The 25,603-nt window shown below is 35.1% G+C and overlaps 1 protein-coding gene across 1 annotated transcript; it reads left to right on the forward strand.

Moving 5' to 3' along the window:
* LOC111512017 (apyrase) lies at window positions 1-25,338 on the forward strand. Its single transcript, XM_074182980.1, has 9 exons — window positions 1-205; window positions 7,574-7,793; window positions 7,902-8,099; window positions 11,543-11,753; window positions 11,815-12,012; window positions 17,946-18,103; window positions 19,098-19,188; window positions 19,554-19,712; window positions 24,937-25,338. The coding sequence occupies exons 1-9, from the start codon at window positions 51-53 to the stop codon at window positions 25,266-25,268; spliced, it is 1,722 nt and encodes a 573-aa protein (XP_074039081.1). The 5' UTR covers window positions 1-50; the 3' UTR covers window positions 25,269-25,338.
* Window positions 25,339-25,603: the final 265 nt, after the last annotated feature.

Consider the following 25,603-nt stretch of genomic DNA (forward strand, 5'->3'; position numbering starts at 1 on the left):
TGGTTTCAGTGAAACGATACTTGAAATTTACTAATCAGTTTCATTCATACATGTATCAGCAGAGTGTTTCTCCAACAATGCTAAGGTTATCAGCGGTGTTATTCGTTTCTAACGTTTTATTTGTGATAAATGCAAGTCCAGTATCTGAAAACCGTAACAAGCCTTTCCAATTATCGGTGGTACATTTCAATGATTTTCACGCCAGGCAAGTACCTAACAACGAACACTTTTATGTTGGACTTCATCCAATTACTTGAATTATTACATTTTTCAAAATTTCAAATCTAATCTTAGTGGATTATCAAAATCAAACAGCAAGGCATAACTTACGGCAAAAATCCGAAAGCACTATTTTGTTTGAATGGGAAACAAGTTCGATTTGAGAATCACTACAGAATCTTCAACTTTTTTAACAAGGGTGGAACTCCCTGAATTTTTTTAAATAGAAACAATTCGTTCAGGGCAGCCTCAGGCAATTGTGCCCGTTTCAATAATTGAAAATCGATTCCGGCATCTGTATCGCCAACAGCATATGCATGAACTACTTCTGTGAAGAATCCTGCACTGGCGCCTGTCCGATATAATCCAACACCGTTCGTGGTATTAGCCAGAGAAATAGTTGTTTTCTGATAGGTTTCAGCCCATTAACCTACATTGTGGGTGAGTTGAGGCTGCCCTCATCGAATTGTTATTTCAAATTGCTATTTTGTTCTAGGAAATATATGGAGACAGCTAAAAGGTATAGAGCTTTGAAATACGAAGAAAACATTTTCGAAAAATGTCGAATTTGAACAAAAACCTATAGTATTACTAGTTGTTGCCCGCGGCTTCGCTCGCGTAGAATTTGATTTGTCACATTAAGTTTCGTGGCAGACCATTTTGAACAAATAGATACAATATTTTTTCATTAACCCAAAACTACAGGTTTCTAACTTCAAAACTGAAGAAATTCTATACAATCTTTGAACTCCTATTTTTCTCCTTTGGGGTTGAAAATTCCTGATTGCCTTTCTTGATGCTTATTTACGCTATACAAAGAACCTACCTGCATATTTCAAGATTCTAGGTCCAGCAGCTCTGGATGCCATGTTAATATAAGAGCGGCAACAGCTAGTATTTTATATTTTTACTTTAAAAATGCAGTACCTGAAAAAATTAACCAACTGCACTAAGTAATGAACAGCTTCGAGAAAAGAATTATGTTACCCATGAAAAAATTCGCAAAACTAACACAACCGTCAGCAACGTCTGCCCTCACGCTTCTTCCCGCGTTCGGATTATGTTCTCGGTGATGGCGCTTCATTGCTTAGACCGCCCCTCTACCCCCGCGAATCGTCCCCCATCGTCTTACAGTAGATAAGACGCGTAATGGCTCGCCGCCTTGCGTTAAATTAATCTTATCGTGATCATTTTTTAACGATTCGTCCAAATTACTCAGTGTGAAAGACAAAGTTTATGTATATTATATTAAATACTTAAAACGACAATTGTATCAATTTTTCCAAGAATTTGACAGATATTCTAAAATGTGCATTGTAAAAAAATATCCAATTTGATTGTATTTATGACTCAGTATTTTGCATATAGCAGCTACCACATAACAATACGCTATCACGGACTGAGAGATGTGCTCTCAGTAATCATGGTTTTTCATTAATATAATTTCATAACATTTTAATATTTTCTCTTTTAACAAACTTCCAACCTCCCTATGGCAGGGGTTTACTTTAATTTAACAACACCTCTTCACTTGTTCTCCTCAATACTAATGAGGATGTAGGCAATTAATCAACATATTTGATTTTTGGGTTTTTCTCTTTGAGTTACTTACAGAACAGCAGATGTCTCTAATCACACTTGCACCATAGTTTTATCATCTACAAACAAACACATCTTTTCAAACTGAATTACATGACAGCTGACATTGTCAATTGTTTTGTGTCTCTCTCTTTGTTCTTCAACCACATGGCTTTCACCGGTAATCCATAATTTTAAAACAAATAACGATTTTTAGTAAATTTTAATTCAATATTCTTCTTTGTATTCAGTGAGGTGATTTAAGAACTTGTTTCATATTAATAATTTTTAAATTGTGTCACCATTATACAAAAATTTTGTAGCTTTTCCCTGAAGATGATAATGAATTTTATCGAGATATTGGAATAACTTGTGTTATAAGAGTACACTTCCGTTCTGCTGATCACCCAAAGATAATTTCCAAGTTTTGTTTTAAACTAGTCAGCAAAGACTGTCCTATATATATATATATATATATATATATATATATGTAAATATATATGTATACATACATATATACATATATATATGTATATATATACATATATATATATATATATATATATATATATATATATATATATATATATATATATATATATATCCTCATAAGGATTATTTTCACAACGTTTCGGCAAAGTCTCATTTGCCATCTTCTGGTGATGTCTGGAGTTTATCAACAGTCTAGTTGCTTGAGATTTGTTTATTTTGAATCTAAATCCTAGTTTCTTTACCCAATTCTGAAAAGTTTTGTCACAGCAGCTCATGTTATGGCCGGAAGTATTCAATTTCTTCCTTATGATTTCAGTTGTAGGAATCTTATTGCTTTTGTAACAGTCGTATATTGTTTTTTTCAATGATTTTATTAGATGAACATCTAAAGGTTTTGATAATCCCATATCACATCGCGTCTGGCATTCATAAGGTTTTTTTTGACTATTTTACGTACAGTTGAGAAAGGGTTTTCGGTCAAATATAATGTTGATTGTAATAGTTTGTTTCTCTCGAAATCAAACTTGAGATGTAGATTGTTATATACATTGAAGCACATTGTCTATGTTTCAATATTCAAATGCACCCGAATCTTATTCAAGGGTATCTCTCTTTCGCATTGTTCACCATCGCTATTGGAATCACTACACAGGAAAAAGTCTGCGTTGTTATCACACTCGATATTACTATTAGTACTTGTCCAAGGACGCCACATTTTAAACAGATAACAAAATTTCAAGTAATTATTACTGCACCAATATCGAATTTCAACACTCAAATCGCGATCAGTTCCTGAACTGAACATCGACAACAAACCGGGTATAAACATCCTCGCATTCTATTCGTCACCGTAACATGAATTCAAATTTAATTTTATGACCCTTCAGCCAATCATAATACTCGGTTAGTAAAAATGATCCAATAAGAACAGTCAATTCTTCAGTCCACGTGGACTAGTTGACAGCGGTTTCATTTCTCTGTATTGGTTTTTTGGCCTTTGAGAGCGCCGACACTATTAAGTATGCACAATACCGTTCATTTTGACTATACTAGTAAGTGTATAATATATAATAAATCTGAAAAAGATGAATGAATTCCAACTTCAAAAATAAATACGCCACAGAATTCAAATGTATATTTGAGCTTGGTTTGAGCTTCAAAAATTGAGGGCTCAGTAAATTTCCACCTTAGTGGTGAAATGAATCAGCTTTACTGTCGAACCTGCCCTGAGCACCTCACGATCCTTGAACAAAGCTTGAACCTTGCACCACCTCGATCATCTGACTTGAATACATTCGATGTTTTATGAGAACACATTAAAAACGAAGTGTATCGCATTCCAACTGACTCATTGTTAGACTTGCGAGGACTCCAAGTGCTACAAAATGAATGACAACGGTGATAGATATTTTCTGAATATATACTATCTGTCTCATCAAACGTTGTTTTAAATTAGACATGAAAATAATTTTCAACTTATTAATAATAAGTATAGGTACTGTTCATTGTCATTGTAGATTAGCATTAGATAAATTATGTCGCAATCAATTTGACGTTTTTATCTCGATTTCTAAGCTGAGATGATAAATCTGCAGGACAAACTTTGAATGGTTCTTAACGTTTACATATTACGATGTTGAATTCTGTAAAGTACTCAGGAGTTTGGATCCTCTTCTATGCATGGTCCGTGACCATGAGAAAGCAGGAATTGGAGCATTTCTCTTTAGGGCAGCTGTCCGAGCAGCTGATGAACCCGGTTTAGTTTTTGACACTGAACGAGGTGACCACAACTTTGTCACCGAGTTGGAACCCGTTCAGCAAAAAGTTCATATAAAAGCCGCAGAGATAACCTCACTTCTGCGAAAACACAAGTATAAGCCAATGCATGGGGACGACTTCAATAACATTGAAGACCTTGGCTTATCAAAGCGCCTGACTTCCGCTTTCCTCAGGTCTAGTGCGCTGAAGTCGGAAATTGAGGGGTTCATTATGGCTTGCCAGGATGATGTCTTAGTCTACCACAGTCGCGTGATGGGTATAGAGGTTCCCTAAACAATGTGCAGGGCCTGCCGCGAGGCACCCGAGATCCTAATGCACTTACTTTCAGCATGTCCAGCATATGCGTTCTCGACCTATATCCATCGACATAACAAGGCCCTAGGAGTGCTACATTACCATTTACGGCACTCTTACGAGACACCGGTGTTGCCCTACGCTCCGAGGGATATTGAATCCGTTCTGGGGAACCAGAAGTGCCGAATTTATTGGAACTACTCCACCCACCCTCAGGCTCATACAAGTAAATAAGCTTGATGTAGTCCTTCTCGACCACCAGAGGAAGACTATATTTGTCGTGGAGTTTTCAGCTCCTGGCGAAACGTATATCTCCGAAAAAGAGGAGGAAAAATGGATGAAATATCGAGATATTCTCTTCGAACTCCGCAGACTTTATCCAGACCACTCTGTCAAGATGGTTGTTCTGACTATTGGAATCCTTGGTGGAATGATGCCCTCGCTACTCTCGAATCTTAAAATCATACCGGCCTGCCGCACTAAGACAGAAATCTTAGCCGGACAGATGCAGAAGGCTGTCATTCTTGGTTCACTGCGCCGAAAATATGTATACATGCCTCGGGGTGGAGTAACGTCACTTCAAGAGGTAACAGTAGTGAAGAACTCTGTCCGCGGCAAGTATCAGTACAAACCCCTACAGATCTGGCCACCGGAACTGTCGATCAAGAACAAAGTTGCTGCAATAAATACGCTTGCCGTTCCAATCTTACTCTACTTGTTTGGAGTAGTGAAGTGGACTCGGGAGGAACAGTATCAAACGTAAACGACGTAAAGACCCGAAAAATGATGCACCTCAATAGGAGTTTTTATCCCAAATCGATCGTTTCACGATTGTTCTTTTCCCGACATCAGGAAGGCCGTTGGCTTTTGAATTTGGATAGAACCTGTAAAGTTGTCAGGAGTTCGGATTTCCTTCTTTGCATGGTCCGTGACCATGAGAGAGCAGGAGTTGGAGCATTCATCTTTAGGGCAACTGCTCGAGCGGCTGATTTAGCTTTCGACACTGCTGTAATACCTAGCGAAAGCTATGTATGATAATATAAATTCTAAATTCGGAAAGAGACATATTTCTTCAATTCAGATTATTTTGAAACGCCCTAACTGTCTCATATAAAACGTTAAATTATGGCCAAGGGACCGAGAGTGTTAAGATAAACACTATTCATCGGCTTGAAGAGATGCCCAGTCAGAGATAATTATTACGTAACTCGATAAGGGCATATCAATTTCCCATGAATTGAAAGTTTTGAGAACACATCGAAAGATGTTTTTCCTACGTCGTACGGGGGCAACGATGAAGAAATAACGGTTTGAGAAAAACGAGGGGCGAGAGTCTTGTGATTTGATTTTGCTGGCTTTTTGAAAGGAGAAAAGACAGAGGGTTCTGGGAGCTCTTCGCGTAAGGTAGCGGTCTGGGAGTTGTGCGAAAATCTTTGTTTTATGAAGTGGGTCTGCGTTAATTTTGAGGAGGTTCGAAAACTTGGGAGTGAGTTTGAAGGGTCCTCTTGACGGTCAATCAAGGGCGGTATATTTTGTTTTGGGAGATAGTTTTCCTGGGTGGAATCTAATTCTTTTATTCTTGAAAACAGGCAGTTAGAGTGATTTTGGGTTGTCTTTTATTCTGAAGCGAAAATCGAGCAGTGTAGTGCAAAAGTTTTAAAATAGGGGACGAGCAGGAAAAAAGCTGCGGTGAGTTAATTATACATGTTGTGTACTAACCATTCTATGATTTTGGGAAGGAGTTAGCTATAATAAATTTGTATACAGAGTGGACCTAATAATTGCATTATAGATATTTAGCGGTTAGAAATCATCGGCCAAGTTAGAGTATTTCGTCACTCTCGTATATTATAGTAATAATTTCCGGCGAAGGCACGAATATTGAGTTTAATTTTTTTTTTGATATTTATTTATGGTTATTATGTTTTAATTTTTTTTAAATATTTTTAGTTATTATTGAATATAGTTTCTTCTGAAGGTTTTAAGCAGGCTTTTATTTCAAAATCTACCATAGTAACCTCGTGGAAGGAAGTATCTGAGAATTTTTTTTTTCAAGATTTTTTCTCTCTGCAACTAAAGACCTCCTTCTAGTGCAGGAGGCGGAATTCAAGCCTCTTTCGGACTTGCCTGACATCCAAAATTTGATGTGGAGAAATTCGCATCTGGTGACAGTAGCTGCCGAATTTTATTTGAATAAACCAAACACGGAAATAGCGAAAGGGTTACTAAGGCTTGATAGACAGTTAATGACGTATTATTTATTGGTGACCCAGCTATAAAATCGTAGATGTTTCAGTGGGATACGTATATATAATAATAATAGTAAAACCGTGCCGGATTTACTACACTGCATGAGATGATCTCAATTCTGTCACTAAGTTGGAAGCCGTTAGCAAAAGGCCCATATAAAAGCAGCAGAGATCACTTCACTATTACGGCAAGACAAGTATTAGCCAATGCATGAGGTCTTCTTCAACAAAATCGAACACCCCAGCTTATCAAAGCACTTAATCTTCGCTTTCCTCAGGTCTTGTGGGCTAAAATTAGAAACTGAGGGATTCATCGTGGCCTGTCAGGATGGTGTCTCCTACACTTCAGTGAATCTGTACATCAATTGAAATAACGCGGCCCTGAAAGTATACTTTATTGCCACCTACGGCACTAATACGGTATTGACGAAGCATCGATTTTGTCCTACGCTGCTGGGGATATTGAATTCGAATTTATCGACACTTTTCATTCTCTACTCTCACACTCGTACGAGCTCATGAGCCCGATGTAGTTCTTCGCAACCATCAGAACAAAACGATATTCGTCTTGGAGTTTTCAGCTCCTGGCTAAACGATTATCGTCCGTCGAAAGCTGGAGGAAACAATGATGAAATATCGATACCACGATCTCAAGATGGTTGTTAGGATTATTGGAGTCTTTGATGTAATGCTGTCTTCTCTACTCTCGGATCTCAAAATCGTGCTGGCTTGATGCACTAGACATAAACCTTAGTCTAACAAATGCAGAAGGTTGTCATTCTTAGCCTACTGCTTTTGCTCAGAACACATGATTCTTGACCCTAACGATCACTTACCCCACGGTAACTAGTAATTGGTTAATGATGCTGGCGCGCTCTCCGAATGTATCGGGGCTTCGGAGACAGGGCCCAGCCAGAGTAATCTTAGAAAAAAGTAACCCTGAATTTTCATGTTCATTTCAGATTTGAACAAACCAGTAGCGATGGAGGCTCATGTTCAAACATGGACAAATGCATTGGTGGATTCTCCAGGTTGTACAAACAGATAATGACGATGCTGGAAGACAACCCCAATTATTTGTTACTGAATGCTGGTGATAACTTTCAAGGCACTCTTTGGTACAACGTTGGAAAATGGAATGTCACCCAAGAGTTCATGAACAAGCTACCGATTGACGCAGAAGTAAGAGTTGAGGAGTGAAAACATAAATGAATTAAGAGGATCACTGAAAACTTCTTGTAGTTCACCTTTATTGAATAATTTTGATTGAAGTATTATGGCTTGTTGCAGGTATTGGGAAATCATGAATTTGATGATGGAATCAAAGGAATTGTTCCTTATATAAAAGCCTTGAAACATCCGATTGTTGTTTCGAATATAGACGATAGTTTGGAACCTGACATTCAAGGAATATATACGAAAAGTACTATTATTGAGAGGGGTGGCAAGAAAATTGGTATTATTGGGGTCATTACGTCTACTTGCGATGTGAGTTTCGTTTTTACTAATGAACTTTATTGGTTATAGATTTTTTAAAAATGTATCCAAGTAAGGCTTTTCGCTTGCAACTCAAATCAATATCATCAAGAAAGTGATATAGTAGTCTGGGGATTATAACAAACAAATTATTTGTAAATGAAAGTTTGACATCTTGGAGTGACTTTAAGTATTTGGTTTTTCAATGGAGGCTGCAACCACTCAGATAAATAAAGAAATCGCTTCAATGAAACCAAATCATTCAAGATCAACTTTATTTGTGACCCAACACAGCCTCACCAAAGGCAACTATAACAAACCAAAATACAAACATGAGCCTACATCAGACAAGACTGTTTAGTTCTGCCTTAGATCTTATTAGTGGAGCCAGGCTGAACTAAGACTGCATTGATGAACTCAACTAAATGTTCTCATTTGGTATCTCAGTTTCTCATTCGGCAATTAAAGTCCACACCTTGCTTTGCAATATATTAACTTTGTTGTTTTTAATAAGTAAGATTTCAGTTTTCTGTCGAGGGGATTATATTTGAAAAGGTCAACTTTACTTCTATCAGAATGTAAATTATCCGTAGGAGAAAGCCGCAAATCACCATAATCTGAATATTTGAAAGTCTTTAACATCTTGAGCGATCAACAATATGCTGAATCCATTCTATTTGCAGATGATACAACTGAGCTTATACAACGCCAATCTTTAGAAGTAATTCAACGTGATATGCATAACACACTTTCACAAGTAAAGTTCTGGTTTGAGACAAATGCTCTGAGCGTAAATGAAAGTAAGACTCAGATGCTAATATTTACGCTACGAAACTTACCTGACAGCTATTTTAATTCTGAACCAGTTAAATTCCTAGGCGTTTATATTGATCCGGTACTGACATGGAAAAAGCATATTGCGTACCTCTCGGGTAAACTATCTATCTAATAAGGAATCTAGTAAATAGTGTATCTCATAATGTATTAATGACAGCTTACTATAGTTTTTTTCACTCAGCTATGTCATATGCTATACTAAATTGGGGCCACACAACCCACGCATCCAAAGCAATTAGTTTACAGCGAAAATGCATCAGAATTATAGCACACATAGGTTACCGGGAATGTTGTCGTCAAAAGTTTATGGAACTATGTATACTTACCTTGCCATGTGTCTACATATTGGAATGTCTATTGTATATGAAACAAAATCAAAACATGTATAGTAGACATTGCGATTTACACAACTATTCTACTCGAAACAGTCAAAGAATTGTACAAAACTATTTGCGACTCTCCCGTACTAGAGACGGAACTAGCTATCATTGCATAAATATGTACAATGTCCTTCCAGAAGAAGAAAAAAACTTACCTTTCACACAGTTTAAGAACAAAATAAAACTATACCTAAAAAGAAAAGCGTTCTATAGCACTGAGGAGTACCTTCAAAATAACTTTAGGGACATGCATTAAATCACTTAATTCTTTTTAACAATGCCTGTGCATCATTTTTTTTATATCTGTAAGTGCTAGTTGTCAAGTATACTGTTTATATGCATTTATTGTAAATTTTTATCGAATAACGTATTTTTTTTCTTTTCTTTTCGACTTGTGTAAATACTGCTGTATATTAGCATCAATAAATGATTATTATTATTATTATTATTATTATTATTATGGCTTTCGAAAATAAAGTTCAACAGACGGCCTTCCATCGTATATTTGGAATAACGCAATCGAGAAACATTGATAGTCAAGAGCTGTTGCGCTTGATATTTCGAAGACCTTTGAACGTGTGTGGCATGAGGATTTGCTGGTCAATTTTCGATGCTATGGCTTGTTGAATCATTTTTGTGTATAGCTCTCCAACTTCCTAAAATAACGTTCCCGGCGAGTGACCGTCGATGGATATATGTCTGGGAAACACCATCAATGCTGGTGTTCCCCAGGGATCCATATTGTCTACGATTCTCTTTGTGTTTTACATTAACGACTTATTGGAAAGAAAACAAGAATTAATTATATTGCTTTGCTGACGACAGCACCTTTCTCGTTATTTTATTTGGATTCTAGGACATTGGCTACGGATGCACATCTTCACTGGCAGCAGGAGGTTGCATATTTATCTCAATGATTATCTAGAGGTGATTTCGAATCAGCTTGAAAGTACCCAGTAATTAAATGCTGAACCGAATGTAATAATGTCAGAACAAACAATTCCACTATCTGCTTCGATAAGTTTGTTGGGGGTTAAAATGGACACCAATATGTCTTGTCACAATCATGTCTCTGGAATTGCAAAGGCTGCTTCTCAAAAGCTTGGAACACTGTTCCGAACCAGAAAACTGTATACACACCTCAGCAACTTTTGATGCTTCTTCGGAGTATTGTATTCATGTATGGAGCTCCGCCCCTAATCACACTTTGAAGCTGCTGGATTTCATGCAGAGAAGAGCCATCCACTTGATTGTAGATGCGATCATTACCGGCAACCTTGATAGTCTGGAACATCGATGTAAGGTTGGAGATTTGTCTCTCTTTTTTCACGGTAGTTGGTCAAATAACTTGGCACATTTGATTCCACCAAAAGCGGTACATATCAGAAAAACACGACGGACTGTGACTGCTCATCGTTTTGAGGTTCAACTCAGTAAACCTCGAATTTCACTGTTAGAGAAGTATCTCACTTGAAGAACTGCCTTTATGTGGAATAACGCGTTTACAAATTAATTTATTTTCCAGTGATTCAAATTTAACGTGAATCGCTACTTTCGCACAGGTGCCGCTCTTAGAGCGCCTTAAGGGTGTTTTGTTGGGACCATTCCATCATTATTAATTTGTTTTGAATTCTCTGCCAGTCTGTCCTCTACAATATTTTTTAATTCTGCCTAAGTGATATACTGGGATGCATTGCAACACCCAAACCAGAAGAAACCTTCAATGTCTTGTTTCACTACAGTCGAGAAGGCCGAAACTTGGACAAGAAGTCACTCAGTGGATATAACTTTGGAGAAGGGGTTATAATTTTCAAAGGATGGATCCAAACCAGGATTCGAGGCACGTTTTCTATAGGAAAAACTATTCAAAATTCTGCGGTTACGAATCTACTGCATCCATAGGAAAAAGAAAATTTGAAAGTCACTATGAAAAAGTGATCATGATGTAGTAAAAGTCAAGCATTCTTCGTCATACACAATAAAATCATCAGCCAGAACTCATCATTGTTGGATCAGACAAGACGATTTCACCAATTCTTGTAGTCATCCATCTTATCAATGTTAATTTTGTAAGACTCATCTTCGTAGAGAATTCTCGTTGTCCAGCAGATTGATCTGAAGATCAGTGCAGTGCATGCAATTTGTATCATATATGATTCTGAAAGTGTAACTCAAAAATTATAGCTCAATTTCTTTTTTGTTTACTAATAATATTGAACTATATCTTTAATTTTTCAGGAAATTTCTGACACAGGAAAATTAAAATTTTTTCCCGAATCCGCCAGTGTGAACGCTGAAGCCGAACGGTTGGTAAGAGAAGAACAAGTTTTCACAATTATAGTCCTGTCTCATTCTGGCTACGACGTTGAACAGCAGATAGCAGCTAATGCTACCGAAAAAATCAGTCTCGTAGTTGGAGGGCATTCACATACCTTTTTGTACACTGGTGGTATGTTTTAATTTCCATAAATCATTCATTTCAACTTGTAGAATAATTATTTCGTTTACAGATAAATCCCCGGGGCCAGACATTGTTCAAGGCCCGTATCCGACGATTGTGAAAAGTAAACATGGACATAATGTTCTTGTTACGCAGGCTTCAGCCTATTGCAAATACCTGGGAAATATAACAGTGTTCCTGGACGAAAGTGGAGAGGTTGTTGATTATTCTGGATCACCTATATTTTTGGATACTTATTTCGAACAAGGTGGGTTTTGAGAAAAACTGGTTTTTCGAAAAGATCCTGGTTTTGAAAAGTTGAATTAGTTTTTGTGAGTCTATGACCTAGTATTAGACCTGAACTATTATGCTGTGAGCCAAATGAACAATGAACATCGAAAATAGTAATGAAAGCTGGGTTGGTGATGGCAGTTAACCTGCTGACTCTCCCTACGAAGATGTAATCTATCTGAAAACTCAAAGAGTTATGTTTGCCAAATATCTCATCGGCAGTGCTTGGTTGAGTCAACGTTTGGATTTAGTTGTGTTTAATGAGAATGAACGTAAGTGAAAAGTGCCGACGATTTCTCTTACCCACGAATATATTTATGGAATCGACAGAAAACGGAAATATTTCCCATTAAAAACGAACCAGGACCAAAGATACCATATTTGGCAAGTAATGGACAGTTTCTATCTACACTTACTTCGTTCTTTTTTTCAATTTTATTATATTCGTTGTGAGGAACTGGTTGAGTGATAGAGTAGGGTTGCTGAGATTTTCCAGAACGAATACATATATTTTTTTTACTAAGTAGGTTGCATCGCTTGGGCCTTTTCAATGGAGCTCTGATACATCTTAGGACACGTCAGAATAAATAACCTGTGATTTTTCCCAACCTGTGAAGTGAATGATTATTGGGCCTTGAATTCATGTGTGCTGAATGATGAACCTCTTAGTTTGCGACTTAATAATAATAATAAGTTTATTGCCCATCAAAATAGAAGATAATAACAAAAAACAAAATACAAGAGAAAGAAAAATAAAAACACTTTGTATTTGATTGCAAATGGCTTTTGGTTCAAACCGCGAATTTGCATTCGCGTCTGCTCTTTCACCAATGCCGAAAATGTATAAGAGTAAATAAATGAGGGCTTGAAGAGAAGAAAAGACGAAAGAAAAAAAAAGGAAAGAAAAGAGAAGGTGATATAAAGATATAGATACATGAATAGATAAAACCTTTTTCAGGATTCTCGCCGCGGACCTAGTTATTCTGAATGCTGAATAGATGCTGTTTAAACCTACTTTTAAAAACAGTTTCTGACATATTAAAACAATTGTTTTTCCATTTATGGAGATAATTCATTGTGGAGGAGATATAGGAAAAAGATCGTTTAAATATTTCCTTTTTATGTACAGGAATGTTAAGCACTGTATTTTTACGCAAATTCAGGTTATGGATATCTGTTCTATAAGACATAAGTAGGGAGGATTCCTATATTTGAATATTTTAAAGAATACGATTAAACATATTCAACCACTTCAAATCTGCTAATTTGTGTGAAATTCTGGACCTTCTTCTGATACCAAATATTAACCTAATACAAGAGTTTTGAACTTTTTGTATGCGACACTTGTCGTTCTTGTCTGAACATGAATGGTAAACAGCGTCACGGTGGTTGAAATGAAATAAAACTAATGAATCACATATCATTTTCTTGACATCTACATCCAAATATTGTCTATGGGGATATATTAGTTTCAGTGATGAATAAGCAATTTTAAGTTTGTAGGTTATATGTTCATGAAATCTTCATGATCTAAAATCAACCCCAAATTTTTTAAATACGGTCTAAATTGTATCTCAGAGTTTCTCATTCTCAAGTTGTAGTTTTTGACTTCTTCTTTGATGCTATCACTTCCAAAAATAATAGCTACTGATTTGTTTGGATTGATTTTCAACATATGGTCGGTGGTCACTTTTAGAATCGTATTTGAATCAAAATTTATATCGGTTACTGCGTGACCTATATCTGAAAATTTGAAAGATAAATATCATTGAGAATCATCTGCATAAGGGTGATATTTAGAAGACTTCATCTTATTGATGAATGTGGCAGTATAGAGGGTATAGAACAGTGGGCCTAAAATGCTGCCTTGGGGTACTCCTGTTTTAACTTCTCTCCAAGTAGAAGAGATATCACGAATCTGTACTTTTTGTAATCTATTATCTAGATAAGATGATATCAACATCACTGATGCATCACTGAACAAAAAAAAATGTAATATAGCACAAAGTATTTTTTGATTGATGGTATCAAATGCTTTTGAATAATCCAACAGAATCAAAATGGTGGCTTCATTTTTATCTATAGCTTCAATTATGTCATCTACGATCTCTAATAATGCTGTTACACAGCTAAAACCTTTTCTAAAACCTGACTGTTTATGTGGCAAAATATTGTAACGATTAATGAAATGGCGCATTTGATTTTCCATTACTTTCTCTATAATTTTGGAACATGTCGGGAGAATACTTATTGACCTTAAATCATTAAAATTTTGTGGTTGATTATTTTTTGGTAGAGGTATAACTTTTGCACATTTCCATGCATCAGAAAAAGGGCAACAAATTTTTATAATACTTTTATTGATTTAATCTACCCCATATGCTTCTGATTTTATGCTATTTATGATGCTAAAGATTTCATCTTCAGTAGTTGGTGAAAAAATGAATTGATCACGTATACCTTCTTTTCTGTTCGTGCCATAAAAGCGCAGTAAGTCTTCATCCAGTGGGATATCTCTTTGAGACATAGTTGAAATAAAATCGCTAATAGCTCCTACATTATTCAAGTTTTCAGGGAGTTCTTTATTTTTACTTTTCGTAACTTTTCATTTCTTAAGTTCCTGCCATCTACCCTTACTATCAGTATTAGGTAGTTTGTGGTTTGAATATGCCTTTTTCTCGTAATGTATAGGTATTAGTATAATTCCTCAGTTGTTTATAGTAATCCCAATGGTTCAATTTCAAAGGAAAATTGAGCCTCGGTCAATGCATGATCTGAAAGATCATTGTGTATAACATTGATTTTATAAACTGTATCAATATTTGTAATTATTAAGTTTAGCAGTGAAGAAGATCTTCCCGTAATTCTTGTCGGTTTCGACACAACTTGCCTGAAATTAAATATTTCTAATACCGTCTGAAACCTCTCTGAGTTATTTCAACTGGGATCTAACATATTGATATTAAAATCACCTAAACATATTATATCACTGTAATTTGAATATGAATTGGTAAATATTTCTTCAATTTCGTCTAAAAATAATGTTAAGTTCGAATTAGGTGGCCTATAAACTATACCGATAGCTATAAAGTTATTTCTACCCACGTTTAATTTTATTCAAATACATTCCACCTGTTCACTGCATTGACTCAAAATAATTTCATATTTGAAAGTATTTCTCAGAAAAATACCTACCCTTCCGCTTCTGGATAACCTGTCTTTGCGTAAAAATATATAAGGAGAAGAACTTACATTACTGCTGACAATACCTGCATGCATCCATGTTACTCCCGCAATATCATATTCCCCAATGAGAATCTGATTATGAAATTCATTAAATTTTGATGGTAAGGATCTGACATTCATATGACATATATTCAACATAACTTGAAAGAATAGTAATTAAGTAATTTTTAAAGAGAAGGAAACGAAAGAGAAGTTGGAGAAAAACTAGACAAAAATGCAGAATGAAGTTTAAATAAATAGTGAACGTGTTAAAAGCAAGGATCAAGTGTTTTGATAAGATGTCGTCTTCAATGTTGAAGAAAACTGTATGCATTCGTAGAAAGAGAAAAGTGATCGCTGTGGTTTCACAACGGGTTCCAACTCGTTGACATAACTGCGGTATTGTCATTCAGTGTCATAGGAAAGTGCACAAGCGAACTTCAACAGTCGAAATCTACTAAGCAAAATCCACAAATGATTTTTTTTTAATAACAAAAAACTTGTTGTTTGAACTTAACAACAGATAAATAATAATTCCATAAAGAAACTTTCCTTCAGTTATCTGAATGGTGCGATTTTGTTCCATCCTTTTCATAAAAGAGGACGTATGCTTCTCCACTCACAAGCGATTTTGGTGAAACTAGTGACACGAGTGAATCGTTGTATTTGTGCCACGCGTGTCTACGGGTGTCTGTAGTAGCTGTATATTGCTCCCTGTAAGTAGTCTCACTGTGATTTAAAAGTGGATATAGATTATAACAACAAGTAACCACATTTTCTGCTGCAAAATTATTCATATCCAATCATTCTAGAGGAAATTTGATGACATCATTCAATTTGCCCCTGAATCTTTCCGTTGGAGACAATCTTTTTGAATGAATTACTGAAATATGGGTAAACTTGTGGATTGATAGGGACTTTGAGCATTTTCTCATTTCTTTGCATTTCGAACATGTCGGTTTTTCATTTCCATCCAAAGTTTCTTCTTTCGTAAACGAATTCAAGCATTGCCACAAACTCAATTGGTCGGTTCTTTGTGGTATGGAGAGAGACAAATCCCAGAAAGGATCAAAGGTTACTGATGAGTGTCCACAGTGTGTGCATTTCATCGTGGATTTCAATTGACCAACGAAATTATCTACAATCTTAGAGTTATGAATCCTCAAATATGTGATCCATGACTCTTGTGCATTTCCACTGTCGCTCAATTTTCCTCTATCTCCGTTAAGATTGGTTTAGGTTTCTCAATAATTATATTAACGTCTTCATGTAAACTTTCTAAAAGACAATGAAGAAACACCTGGGGGTCTTGATGGGAATTACCCATGAATCGAGGAGCAAAACTTTGAATCTGATTTTTTAAGGAGGCTGTATTTACTAGTCTATCAAATGAATATTCTGACCACAACTCCTTGATGACTTCTGCAAACGCTTTGATCAAAGCACCCTCCATACTAGAAATACTATTGATATCTTTTATGAATTCCAATAATCATCTCGTGTTTTATAAACATTAGATTATGCTGTTCATGAAACAGGTGTTATCAATATTTTTCAACCCATTTAACCCAAGGGTTTTGACTGAAGAATGTATTACTGGACAATTCGAAATATCTTTGAAACCCATTTCAGAATTTTCCAGTTACTTTTGTTTCAATTCTATGAAGTTGTTTGTTACTACCTCTCTTTTCTTTTTAAAGTTGGTTTTCAGGAAACATGTAAATTTCTGTATCTCAGTACCTACGCTAACATGACTTCCAAAATCAACAACTCTATGGCCGCATCGTTTAGTCATAGATTGATAAAAATGCATGGTCCTAATCGGTGATTTACTAGATGTTCTGATCTCAACCCTCTTTTTCTTTTCTTCCAAAATATTTCAAACATAAAAAGTATGAAATCTATAAGAAACGCTTTGTTGAATAACGGAAAAGTTGGAAACTGTCTATGACTGAACTATACCAAAAGTGTTCGAGCAACTCAAAAATATACACGTTGTAATGTATTGATGAAAAGGATAACTTATCAGAGCACAAACTGAGAAAATATTAATTCTGTATTGATTAAAATAATAGAAGTGGTTATTATCTTCTATTCGTCTCAGATGATACATTTTCTTACTTAAACAAAAAAATATCATATACTTTTATGATTAAATTATCATTTTTCGGAAAAAAACTTTTTGGCTTTCTACTTCTCCATCATTGAACGAAAAATTTGTGAATTTCTGAAGAAAAGAAGAAAGAAAATTACAACAATAAAAAAACTCATTGTGGAGATATGTAAATCATACACAAAATATTTTTCTAAATACAAAGTAGATCAAAAAACCCTTTCGAAATAACTACTTTCACATGAACTCTTAATTAAAGGAAAATTACTTTTTCGCATTCAGTTAGCACCCCAAACGTTCGTTATGGAATTGAAACATATATTTCATAGGAACGCTACACAACTTGACATATGAGTTGATATTGATATACAATGCTATAACGTAGAACAGTATCATCCTCAATGGTGTACTTTGCGGTTTCGGGACAGAATACTTGTCTCATTACGTCATCAAAACCATTATTGGATTTCCACACAAGGCGTAGTATTCATATCTTTAATAACATCACAAATATTTTGTTCTGTAAGACTTCTATAACCAATAACAATAAAGTTTTGGAATTTTCGTTTCAGATGAACAGATAAATCAAGACTTGGCTCCTTGGAAAGCGGTTGTGGATGCACAGGGTGATGTTGTGATAGGGTCTAGTTTGGTATCTCTAAGTGTTGAAGGATGTTATTACAAGGAGTGCTCTCTTGGAAATTTTGTAACAGATGCTATGGTGTTCGCGGTATGTATGCTACCATTTTCAAGTGGTATATATGGAGTTTGTACTCATCAATTAACCCCTGTTCAAACAAACTTTGAGTTTTCAAGAAATTACTGATTTCACTACAATTATTCAGGATTACAATTACCATTGTGATGAACAAGTCACCCCTTCTTCTTGACCATAATGAATATGAAGTACTATGCTCTGCAGACGAGTTATTCATCCTAGTCCAAGATAAATGGAGTAACGTATGCAACCGACTCTAAAGTATGAACCAAGGAAGAAGAGCTGAACATGAGGTTATCCAAATCGACAGAGGTAGGTAGCATTCACCAAATGGACCAAGGATAGAAGGATCAAGATCTCTACAAATCTCCGAGGTGAAGAGATGAAATGGTCAGGAAAGGTTGAATATCTGGAAATGATTCCAGAATGATCTGGAACTTATACAGGATAAAAAGGAAGGCAGAAGAAGCATTGATGCTAACTAGTCATTTCTACAGACATGAGAAGACTGAACCTAGAAATGAAGTTTCGGCTAGACTCAATGACAGAATATGCTTCATTGGTTTGGTTGTCAAAGACGAAACAAGCAACTGCTGCTAAAAAACTAGGCAGAGTGTATCCTTGTTTAGGAATAACAGGGGTAGGTAAAAGTGGATCAATTCAGGTTGGAAAATTCACCGAGTTGGTCGATGCACATCTATCTATCTGTCTTCTTCAAAACATAAGGAATCTTGATGAATCCTAACAAAATGAGTGGATCTACATCCACTCATCTGAAAGTTTCAACTGAAAAGATTAAATAAGAAAAATTACCAATTTCCGTTTGTTTCTGAATTTGTTTTCAAGTGGTTATGATACACTTTTCTCGTTCTCAATAATGCAAACCTAACTTAGTTTCATCTACCTCTTTATTGTTTTGCCAGCAATAGCACCAGAGGGCTATTGTACCTAATGAATAATCAGAATAGTTGTGAAAACAAACTATTGGATAATTTGTTATTTTTAGTATTCTCAATCAGCTCCTAAAGGATATTGGACTGAGGCTGCGGTTGGTTTCATAAATGCCGGTGGTCTGCGAAGTAACATACACCCTGGAGGTAACTACCTATATTTTAATTTGTCTCATCTGATAGGATTGGAAAAATGAACTGAAATATGTTTTTTCATCGCTTTTACACAAATGAATCTGCTGCTTGGAATCTTTGGTGTAGCAATGAATATTACTAGAGTTTTTTCCCAACAATCTTCAAGAGTTTGATCTTCTTCTTGAAGATGATCACTTGGTGATCGAAACACGTGTCGAGATGTTGAAATAATGGTTTGGTGTTGGGAAAAACCTCCAATAATATCCCTCAGAAGTAGAAACTTGTACGAGATATGGATTACCATGCGACATCTAATAGTATTCTGGAACTTTTGTCGATGAGAAAACTCTCGTGTTCATTATTATCATTGATTACAGAAATAACTTATAACGATCTTGTTACCGCTCAACCCTTTGGGAATACAATCGACATCGGTGAGCTTGAAGGAAAACATCTGAAAGAACTATTGGAGCTAACCACTGCTGGTTATTCTTACGGAAGGGTCTTCAGCAGTTTGAATTTGCTTCAGTTATCTGGTGAGTCGAATTCTATAACCAGTATTAATGAAGAAATATACTACTTTTACAAAATGGACATTTTCAAATCCTAATATTGAATCAGAAAAGTTGAAAAAGTTAACGTAAATAATTGAGAAGGAAGCTGAGTCTTTTACCATTTCATAATTTTGATTAGCAGCTAGGCAACATTTCATTAGATGATTTGGTTAAAGTCTTGAAGCCTTGAAGAACAATGGAAAATGGTACAACCAAAGATTAATATTGTTTAAAAATTGCAACCTATTTCTTTCCTAGACCATTTTCTATTGTCCTCTGGAATAACTCTTGGTATATACATTCCCAAAACCCTAGAAAAAATGTTGGATCGGATAACATAAATGATGAAAGTCGTGTCGTATATTATCAACGATCAACCTTGTCGTCTTTTTTCTACTACTTGGGAACCGTCTTGCTTGTCCCTCTCCCCCAAGTCTTCGGAAAACACTCAAGGTATTATTGCGCTTTCCTCTCATACTTTTCCATGATACCCAGTCCGAAAATATTGTTTGAGCCGATCTCTGCTTTGTTGAAACAGTTCCTCATTTCTCTGCTTGGACGGTCCCCTTAAAAAAGTTTTCCCATGTGTTATCCCAGGAATGATTTCCCAGTACTCTCTAATTTCTTATAGACTATAGCAAAGGCTTTGGTACCCCTACAGTTGATTCAGGGCCTGAAGATGGAGTTGATGATCTGTGTCTGGTACACTCATCAGCTTCTCCATTGCCTGCGATGCCTGAGTGTCCTGGCACCCAGTATATAATCAATATGAATATATCTAGTTTTTGTAAACATAAAGATGATCTATTGGACTATATAATGAGATACAACCCTTCAGTGATGTGTTTATCAGAAACATGTGTGACTGAAGAAATCAATAATGATGATTTATATATACAGGGGTATAAAATGGCACGGTGTAACTCGAGTAGTAGACATACAGGGGATGCTAAAATGTGTGTGGAAGATTCGTTGAAATTCACAAACATTAAGTCCTTTGCTGTTGATATAAATTTTTTGATTTTATCAGGTGATATATATTTCCATCATTCAACTTGTAGTATTGCTGTGCTGTACAGATCGCCAAATGGTAATATGTCAGTTTTCTTCTAACACTTTTTGAGTTCGTTAGAAGAATTTATTGAACTTAACGGTAGTGATATTGCAGTCATTACTGGAGATTTTAATATACAGTATGATAAAAATTCAATCGATGGAAAAAAACTGAAAGATTTACTTGAAAATAACGGATTGAAACAATAGATTACGGAATATACAAGGATAACTGAACTCCAGTTCAGTTATCGATCAAGTTTTTAGTAATGACTACAAAGTGGCACCTTATACTGAAAAAGATTATTTAATAAGTGATGGAAGTACGAAAGAATCGGACTTGCCTCGAACTAGAAAGCTCCATGGTAAAATAAATTATGACGAACTAACAAATATGTTTGTGGAAAAAGACTGGGGTTATACATATAGTGACGATGATGTTCTTTCAGAAATTTTTTTACAGAATATTGTTTCTTCTATTGATATGATTGCACCCACGACTTCAAAAAAATGAAGACAAATCATAAACAATGGTTTAATGATGCATGTAAATCAGCTACTGATGAAAGGAATAAAGCATATAAAAAATGTGTGTTGACTAATGAGGAAGGAGATTGGATTCTTTATAAACAGGCTAGAAATAATGTCGTCAAAACAATGAGAGAGTCAAAAAAATATTTCTTTCAACAACAAATTGACGGAAATAAAGGTAATCCTGCCTAAACTGCCAAGGAATAATTTATAGTGATCAAATAACAATCATAAATGTATTGAAACAGTATTTTATAAATAGTACAAGATATAATAACTAGTATTAGTCCAGAAAATGTAGAAAAAGATGAAATACTCGCTACAGTGCCAAACTATTTGTCAAACATGTCTGAATTCACCCCTTTGACCCTACAAAACTTACATGATATAATAAAATCACAAAGAAAAAAATATAGTACTGATGAAGTTGGTCTCGAAGTTATCAAAAATGTATTTCATATTGTTGGTTATCCACTACTGAATTTAATCAATTTGAGTTTATCAAAGGGAAAAGTACCTCAATGTTTCAAAACTTCAACAATAGTTCCAATACCAAAAATTCAGAACACTAACTTAGCTGAACAATTAAGACCATTAAATTTGTTACCGTTTTGTGACAAAATCTTAGAAATAGCGGTACTGAATCAAATGATGGAATATATTGATGTAAATAACATTATCTGTTCGTACCAATCAGGATTTCGTAAATCTCATTCGTGTGAATCAGCACTTCAACTTGTTACACCAGACATGAAGAGTGCTTTGGATAAATCTGGAGTTGGAACATGTGCAGTTTTCTAGATATGAAAAAGGCATTTGAAACAATCGATCGCGAAATATTAATATTGAAATTAAAGAAATATGGATTTTCGGGTTCAGTAATACAGTGGATAACGAGTTACCTGGGCAATAAAAAAACCAAAATGGCAAACATAGAGTCAGAGTGCCACCTCAACAACTATGGTGTGCCACAAGGAAGTGTTTTAGGTCCTATTTTATTCTTGTTATATGTAAATGATTTTGGTAAATGCTTGGTAAATTCCATCTTTTCGCTGATGATAATACCTTAATATACTTCAATAGTAGCGATTTTCGCTGATCTTATGAACACATTGAATGATGAAATAGATCAACTTTTTTATAAATTTAAAATCAATAAACTGAAAGTTAATGAAACTGAAAGTAAATATATGCTTATTGGCAATAATTCTCTGTATCAAAAATGTCTAAGTATGAAATCAGATATCAAGATATATGATCAGCGGATTGAACGGGTTCAGGAAATGAGCTATTTGGGATTCGTAATTGATACCCAACTAAAATTTGATAAACATATTGACTATATTTCGAAAAAAATAGGTAAAAAATTGGATTCATGAGACGTATAACTTCATCTCCATCTCAGTCTAGTCGGATAACTGTGTACAATACTATGATATTGCCTTATTTCAACTATTGCAGTTCTATAATTTACACCAACATATCTAATTATGACAGACTGCAAATCCTACAAAATAAAGCAATGCGTATTATCCTTGGTTGCAACAGGTACACGAATATAAAATCTATATAAGATATCCTCAACTGGCTTAATGTGAAACAAAATCATTATATTCAAACAATGACTTTCATTTTCAAAATGATAAATAATTTACTGCCCAATTATTTACAGTGTCAATTGATTCCTGTGAACAATATCCATGATCGAGCAACATGAACTGCAAGTAATATGAATTTCTATGTAAAACCAACCTCTAAAGCTAGTTCTCGATGACATCTGTCTTTTTCAAAGGTATTGTTGAATTCAATCTACTTCCTCGTGAAATCAAAGAATCTTCGTCCATAAAGTTGTTTAAAACAAAATTGAAATTGTGACAAATTGAACATTATAAATGTGTATGTGTATGTATATGTATGCGTGTGTATATGTTTATATGTATGTATATGTGTATATATGTATAAAATAGTTGGTTCCTGATGTGGGTTCATTATAATATTATTTTGTGTATGTAGGTATATATCTGTGTGTGTATATTTATGTTTTTACAAAAAATCTGTTTTAAAATCTATTTTTCCGTTAATCAGCTGTCGCCCCCATACGAACGACAACTCTCAAAAGTTGAGAACTTGTATGTATATGTTAATGTATATGTATATATAGATCCGTGTAAAAATTTTAGCATGTTCCATACTATTCTTTTATATTTTATATTTTCTGTAATCTGTATTTTTTATATTTTCCTTATACATTGTAATCTGATTATCCGATGATAAATAAAACATTCATTCATCAATGTATTCCTGTCGAACAATTTCCTCAGTTCCGGCATTTCCAGATCAGTTTCGATGTCACTTTTGGGTTTGCCAATGCCGCAAGTTCAGCCTGGTTGTCCGTTTAGGCCTCAAAATAATATTACCTGCATATCTCCCCGCACAGTATATTCCAGCTCCCATTCCATATTCGGTTTTTGAGCCGTTTGTTTAGCAGCTGTTTCTACCGAACATGTTCTCAGGATCACTGTTAATTATCCACTCTTCACAGTTCAAAACTTCACCCGCGAAATTCGTGTCGAACATCTCATATAACTTGGTAAGTTTTTCAGTCAGAATTGACCCCCCCCCCTTTCCACATGTGCGCCTGGACAGCACCACCGCTACCTCCGCCTTTCTTTCAACTCTTTCTAGATGTTGGTTCCAAATCAGCTTGGGATCTTGTATCACTCCCAGATATTAGAGCTCCCGACAAATTCATATTCTCCCTTTGAAGTCAACTTCGAAGTGAAGTTGAAGCCAAGTCAAGTTAAGTACTTCTGATCTACCTGAGAATGAATTCGGTATTGTCTTTATTGTTTTTAATAGATTCGCTCAAATCATTATTTGTTATATGAGCACGTGCAAGTCTTTTCCTCAAAAAATAGGAGTATACTCCCGTTTGGCCAAATATTTTTTACCACTTGTTATGGATTTATATCTTGATATATTTATTATAATCAGTAAACATTTGAAAACTCCTTCAGATGCTAGAGTAAACCAAAACTGAATGAGAAATTTCCAGTCATGTGTCGGATTTGTAGTGATTTAATTGATTCTGTGGATATTGATTTGTTCTGCTTGTTTATGTCTTTAAACATGGAAAACCTTTTGCCCCCCCCCAATATTTATTTGCATTTTTCTACGGGATGAAGACTCCTTGACTCTTCCGCAATCAATCAAAAACGAATATAGACACGTTTGTGATGATGTGCCTCATGTATTTATAGAATATTCAATGAGTTTGCTAAAAAAACTAATCAATACAGTTTATTGCTTCCTCAAGCATAAACTGCTTATGCTTGAGGAAGCTAGTGTATAGCGGAACACGTGTCGAGGTTTTTGTAAAACCTTTTTATAGTGAAAATCATACAATAAACTGTATTGATTAGTTTTTCAATATGGATTTCATCAAGTATCGGCCAGTTCTATTCAATTAATAAATTTGCTGTTAGTGAACTTGTTTCGTTGACTAACTTTGGATGCACAAGTTCATGCTGCATGTATAAAGATTTATAATTGACCACCCTGATATCTTTGTTGTTCGAATATATTTCTAGCTTCAATACAACTAGGGCTTCGTTTTTTTCAGGTTTGCAAGTGGTTTACAACTTAACAAGATCTTTGAACGATCGAGTAGTTTCCATCAAAGTGCGTTGTAACAATTGCACAGTTCCTGTCTATGAAGATCTGGATATGGATAAATTGTACAAAATAGTGATTCCGTCGTTTTTAACGGGCGGAGGCGATGGTTTCAAAGTACTGACTGATAATTTGAAAAATAAGAGAGTAGGATCAGTTGATTTGGAAGTTTTCATGGATTATTTGAGACACAGAAATCCAGTTTTCCAAGAAATAAGTGGAAGGATCGTGATTCATGGGGGAGACCAAATAATAACGAAAAATATTGAGTCATGGTCGTAAATAATAAAATTCGAGCAGTGATATATTTGTATGAGATTATAATGAAATAAATTATTAGTCCATTCATCTACATATGAAATTTTATTTTATTTATTCTTTATATTCAAAATGGTTCGAATAAACGGTAGATAACGACTGAAAAAAATATATTAGCTTCCATTTAAATTGAAAACTGCACTTTTCAGAAAATACAGATACAGAATTACAAATTCGATACCTGATAGTTCGTACTGGAACCTCTGGAATGAAATGTTGAAAATACTTTCTCAACACAGGAACAAAAATTACGGCCTCTCGACGGGCGTTTCTCTAACAAAGTTAGCGTCCTCAGAAGA

This window comes from Leptinotarsa decemlineata, unplaced genomic scaffold (genome assembly GCF_025532065.1).
Source record: "Leptinotarsa decemlineata unplaced genomic scaffold, Ldec_3_MD MMD2_tig00026330_RagTag_RagTag, whole genome shotgun sequence".
Classification (NCBI taxonomy): domain Eukaryota; kingdom Metazoa; phylum Arthropoda; class Insecta; order Coleoptera; family Chrysomelidae; genus Leptinotarsa; species Leptinotarsa decemlineata.